The 6,178-nt window shown below is 40.4% G+C and overlaps 1 protein-coding gene across 1 annotated transcript; it reads left to right on the top strand.

Annotated features, from left to right (window-relative positions):
• Positions 1-3,270: 3,270 nt before the first annotated feature.
• LOC103297299 (olfactory receptor-like protein OLF3) lies at positions 3,271-4,203 on the top strand. The gene has a single exon (XM_028128891.2). It carries the CDS (start codon positions 3,271-3,273, stop codon positions 4,201-4,203), a length of 933 nt encoding a protein of 310 aa, XP_027984692.2.
• The last annotated feature ends 1,975 nt before the right edge of the window (positions 4,204-6,178 follow it).

The following is a 6,178-nucleotide window of genomic DNA, read 5'->3' as shown; positions in this document are numbered from 1 at the left end:
AAAGCTAACTTCTCTTAAAAGCAGGTGAGGGTTTAAGGTGAGGGAATCACCAGCTAGAGAAGAAGTAACAGAAGTCTAACAAGCACAGCATAATTGACCTGCAGAGATTTTATCCCTGAGGGAAAAGAAAGTTACTTCTTCCAAATCCCACATCCTGCTCAGCCCCACCCTTCCTAGGGCATTGCTGGCCTGTCCTGAAGGTAAGAGAGTCATGCTCAGAGAGTGGGTTCTTGGGCCATGAGTCAGGAAACCAGGCTTTCCTTAACACACAGCTCCTTCCTAGTCTCATGTGATAATTGTATTGAATTGGGTTACTGGAGAGATATGTTCCATTTTGAGGAGCCAAACTGAGGAGAAAGTTCTTTTGGATACCTCTGAAAAATGAAGCACCTAGCACAGGTTTTGGACAGCATTCATAGGAATCACTGGGCTTAGCTACACAGGTCATGTCCACTGCACTGCACTGCGCCCCTTAGCACCTGCCCACTGGCAATCTGGACCCAGAGGACAGGTTTGTGCTGACCAGCTCATTCTGAAATGATGATGGTCAAGCAGTATAGATATGCATAAGGGACTTGGGATGGAGTGGGGAGAACAGCTTTGCCAATTAACCTTTTGGGGAAATCTCAAGGTTCCCAGATGAATTTTTTTTCTTTAAAGATCACTTGTGATTAACTAGCTTGAATCACAATTCTAGGAGAAAAAAGGGGGTACAGGAATGCTATCATTGCCAATTAAAACACCTCCACCTTACTTCTGAAAAATCTGTTTTAACTTCCATTTAATATCAAATTTTCAAAAAATGTTTTAAACATTTTATTTTATTTCTTAACTTAGTCATTCATTTTACTATTGGTGTTACAGCCTTATTTTATTATCCTCCTAACTTTCCTGCCTCTAATGAATTAGGACAGACTGGAAATTATGTTTCCTTTACCCAGAAGAAGAAACTAGGTAATGAGAGTTGAATTGGGAAATTAAAGTTCATTGGCAAAAGAGTCCACTCACTCCTAGGGAGAGGCACTTTACAAAGCATGAAGATGATACAGAAACAATGATAGGCAAACCATGGGTATTTCTACTTTTAACCAATACCTTTGTGGGCTTTTAAGGAAAATTGCTGACCAAAGATCAGGGATTACATTCTCTTTGTCAAACCCTTAACTAATTATTATTAGTTTTTAAGAAGTGAAAGACTCAAAACTCCAAGAGATTTACATTAGTCAGTTTTTTCAACAAAATCTTATTTGGTACCTGAGAATACATTAAATAATCATGAATCATCAATTACCTCCTGCACTATTATTTTTCTTTTTGCCTTTTGCTGGTGAAATTCCTTTACATAAATTGTTTCAGTATTGTAGCAGAATTGGAGATTACCCCTTTCTCCTTCCTTAGTTTAGCTCATAAAAGATTATACATAGGTGGTCAAACTCCATTGATGAGTCCTAGGCACAAATGTTTCCCCTTTGAAGTCACTTTTCTCTCTCTTATACCTGAGACCCTTAACAGTGATACTTTTGTATTTCAAGTTTTCTTTTTCATTAGGGACATAAAAGTAGGTTTCCTATTTCTTTGATAGAAATATTGCAAAGTGACTTCTTAACCTTTTGAAGCTCTAGAGTAAGTTTTAAAGAATTAAAGAACATTCTGTATTTTTACTGCCTCTCCTTGTGTCCACACAAGTTATCTCTTGAAGTGAGAATTGTTTATCAAGCTTAATTTATTCATAAATAAAGGAAGGATTGTCATATGCAGATGCCCATGGACCCCTTTCTTCTGGCTAATTCAAGCACCTCTGGCAGCTTCCTTATCCACAGTTAGTAGTCCTACTGTCATGAATACCCTCAACACAAAGTCTGATTCTCATAACATATTCTTTGGTACTATCTGATTACAGAAAGCAAATAATGTCTCCTTAGCACTGCTGTGTATGGATTTCACTTTCTGGGTTTCACTTTCTCTACCTAAAGGTCAGACTAACTAGAAGGACATGTGGAAAACTGAGAGTGGACTTTGTTGAATCCATGAGGTTTTGGAAATCACTTGTGACTTGAATAAGGTGCAAACAGGATTACTAGAGATAATACTAGAGTTCCAGAGAGAATATTAGAGTGCTTGAGCTTTCTGAACTACCAATATGCCAGCAGGATTAGAAAGTTTAAGGATGGTATTGAGAAGACTAGCCTATTGCATTTTGTCATGAGATCATGATAGAGGGAGTATAGAGCGAGGATGAGAGAAGACAGTTTCTTGGGCAGGGGGTGGGGGGTTAGAGGAGCGGGGAGACACAGGATAGTCAAGTATTTCAGATGAGGATAAAAGGAAAAGAAAGAGCTAATCAACAGTCATTGCACTGGGTTAGTTCCAGTTAATTATTTTCCATCACATTATAGTCTCCAATCCATAACTACCACTGTCCAGGATACATACAAATAGAATCAGTGGGAATGCACAGCCAGCTTTCCATTGCCTCTTAGTTAATAGGCTAATATGTATGGCAAGTATTTGTGTTCTTCTTATTTCTTAGGGAAGGTAGTTAATGCCTCCCTGACTTTGATTTGTTTCTTGACAGTTATGCCTCTCAAGAAACATATGTATGGCGTATGTATGGCAGTCCTCTTAGCCTCTCATCCAGATAAAAAGACAAGCAGGTGAAGATTTTTCAAAACTAAGCCCAATGGCCCAGGTCTTCATTCTTTATGTCACTGTCTCTGAAATGTAATTTTGACAATTTTTTGCTAATTAAAAAGTCTATTGTATATTTGCCACATTCTAACTTATAACTCCACATTTCTTATTTCAAAAGGTGAAAATTGAGTGTTTCATTATCATAGAGAATCCAGGTGTAAAAATGTCATTAAAAATAAAGTCTGTTTCTGCCTGGTAGGTTCCATTTAATATGGATTTTGATAGAGTAAAGAGGTGAAAACGGGTTTCCAATGGAGAAGTAAATAAACTTCAGGGTTAAGGATTGGCTCTGAGGAAGAGAAGTGTGTTTTACAGTTAATTTTTTAACTTAAATGTCTAAGTATTCTAATAAAACCTTTCCGACTTAAGAAAGGAGAAAAGAAAAATTTTGTTTTCTCCTTGAACCTGAGTCATGTTAATGTGTTTTACTACGGTCCCAAACCCTGAAGGAAACAATTAGGGAAATCATACCACTCAGTATTAGATGGCTATTAGGTCTACATGCCCTATCAGGCTCTCTGCCACCTTAAGTATCTGGTATTTATTGATTTATAACTTGGGTTTTGTCTTCAGAGGCTCATGGGCAGGGAAAATCAGACTTGGGTCAGTGAGTTCATTCTACTGGGCCTGTCCAGCTGCTGGGAAACCCAGGTCTCCCTCTTCTTCCTTTTCCTGGCCATGTATCTGGTGACCATGTTGGGGAACTTTCTCATCCTCCTCCTCATCAGACTGGACAGCAGCCTAAATACACCCATGTACTTTTTCCTCAGTGTCCTGTCATTTGTGGACATCTGTTACACCAACAGCACTGTCCCACAGATGCTTGTTCACTTCCTGTCAGCCTGGAAGACCATCCCATTCCAAAGCTGTGTGCTCCAGCTCTATGTGTCCCTGGCATTGGGCGGGTCTGAGTTCTTCCTGCTGGGAGCCATGGCCTATGACCGCTATGTGGCGGTGTGCCACCCGCTGCACTACACAGTCATCATGCACGGAGGGCTGTGCCTGGGGCTGGCTGCCGGCTGCTTGGTGGCTGGTTTCATGAATTCACTGATGGAAACAATCATCACCTTTCGGCTTCCCCTGTGTCACAACATTATTAACCATTTTGCCTGTGAGACCCTGGCTGTGCTGCGGCTAGCCTGCGTGGACATCTCTTTCAACATGGTCATGGTGGCCATCTCAGGATTTCTGGTGATCATGCTTCCCTGTGCCCTGGTCCTCTTCTCCTATGGTCATATAGTGGCTGCCATTCTGCGTATTCGCTCTGCTCAGGGACGCAGCAAAGCCTTTGGGACCTGTGCTTCCCACCTCACTGTGGTGTCCATGTGCTTTGGAACGGCCATCTTCACATACATGAGACCTGAGGTTGACTCCTCAGCAGAACAGAAAATGACCACCCTCTTCTTTGCTGTGGTGACTCCAATGCTGAATCCTGTAATCTACAGCTTGAGGAACAAGGAGGTGATGAGTGCCCTAAGAAGAGTGTTGAGAAAACTTAATGAAAAAAGGTGAAGTTTCAAAGGAGACTGCCCTAACTGGTTTGGCTCAGTGGATAAAGCGTCGGCCTTCAGACTCAAGGGTCCCAGATTAGATTCTGGTCAAGGGCATGTATCTTGGTTGTGTGCAGGAGGCAGCTGGCTTATCGATGTTTCTCTCTCATCGATGTTTCTAACTCTCTATCCCTCTCCCTTCCTCTCTGTAAAAATCAATAAAATATATTTTAAAAAACAAAACAAAACAAAAACACACAAAGGAGTCCTACTTCCCTCCAACAGCCCAGAGAACATTTCAAAGAGGAAATGATTGACATGTCCTTTGTCCTCAGATTTGCTGATAAGGTAGATAATAGTGAGCATATCCTTTTTAGACTGACTTTCCACACTAGTCCACATTTTCACTATGTACCATTAACCTGTTATACATGTGCTAAAAAAAAAAATGCATTCAGTTATTAAATAGGGGTCTGCTGGGTAATCTGTCCTAGAATTCATATTTCCCCATCCCTTTCATATTCCTCCTGCATATTCCCTCAGGAAATACCATGTGGACAATGAAAAGTTTCAGGCTAAGAACAGCCATACTTCATATCTTGACCCAACCCTCACCAGAAATATGGCTTTGAAAATGTACTTAATATCTCTGACCTCCAGTTTCCTCAACTATAAAAAGAATAACCAGTAAGTGTTATTATCTTGAAGATTATGAGTAATCCATATAAAATACCTGGTAGAGTGGTAGCATAAAGTAGATATTCAACTATTTTTAAAAGTATTTTTAGGACACAACTACAGGACTAAGCAGTATGCAACTTTTTATATACAATTATTCAGCATTTCATATAATACTGGTTTGGCGGTGATGAACTCCTTTAGCTTTTTCTTATCTGTGAAGCTCTTTATCTGACCATCAATTCTGAATGATAGCTTTGCTGGGTAGAGTAATCTTGGTTGTAGGTTCTTGCTGTTCATCACTTTGAATATTTCTTGCCACTCCCTTCTAGCCTGCATCGTTTCTGTTGAGAAATCAGCTGACAATCGTATGGGTACTCCCTTGTAGGTAATAACTGTTTTTCTCTTGCTGCTTTTAATATTCTCTCTTTGTCTTTTGCCCTTGGCATTTTAATTATGATGTGTCTTGGTGTGGTCCTCTTTGGATTCCTTTTGTTTGGGGTTCTCTGCGCTTTCTGGACTTGTAAGTCTGTTTCTTTCACCAGGTGGGGGAAGTTTCATGTCATTATTTCTTCTAATAGGTTTTCAATATTTTGCTCTCTCTCTCTTCTTCTGGCACCCCCATAATTTGGATGTTGGTACACTTAAAGTTGTCCCAGAGGCTCCTTACACTATCTTCATATTTTTGGATTCTTTTTTTTTTTTTTTTCTTTTCCAGTTGGGTGTTTTTTGTTTCTTCGTATTTCAAATCTTTGACTTGATTCTTGCAATCCTCTAGTCTGCTGTTGAATCTCTGTATATTATTCTTTGTTTCAGTCAGTGTATGCTTAATTTTAATTGGTCCTTTTTCATATCTTTGAGGGTCTCACTACATTTATCAGCCTTTTCTAGTGGTTTTGAACTCTATATCCAGTAGTTTGCTTTCCTCCATTTCTGTCATTTGTGACCTGTTTCTTTGTCTCCACATTTTGGCTGCTTCCCTGAGTTGATAGAGTGGCTTTGTGTGCTAGGTGTCCTATAGGGCCCAGTGGCTCAGCCTCCCCAGTTACCTGATGTGGACTCTCTTGGTGCACCCCTTTGTGGGCTGTGTGCACAGTATTATTGTAGTTAAGCCTTGATTGTTGTTGGTATCACTGGGAGGAATTGACCTCCAGGCCAATTGGCTGTGAGAATCAGCTGTGTCTACGATGGGAGAACTTCTGTGCTGGAGACACCCTTATGGGGCAAGACTTGCTTCAGTGGGACTTTGGTGCTCACTGAGTCTGCTCCCTGAGTGTGTCCCTTATGGATCTGAGGAGTTGTAATCTGGATGGTCCCAC

This window comes from Eptesicus fuscus, chromosome 14, assembly GCF_027574615.1.
Source record: "Eptesicus fuscus isolate TK198812 chromosome 14, DD_ASM_mEF_20220401, whole genome shotgun sequence".
NCBI classification, from domain to species: Eukaryota; Metazoa; Chordata; class Mammalia; order Chiroptera; family Vespertilionidae; genus Eptesicus; species Eptesicus fuscus.
Note: the sequence above shows the minus strand (reverse complement) of the source record. Positions and strands in the feature narration are given on the sequence as shown.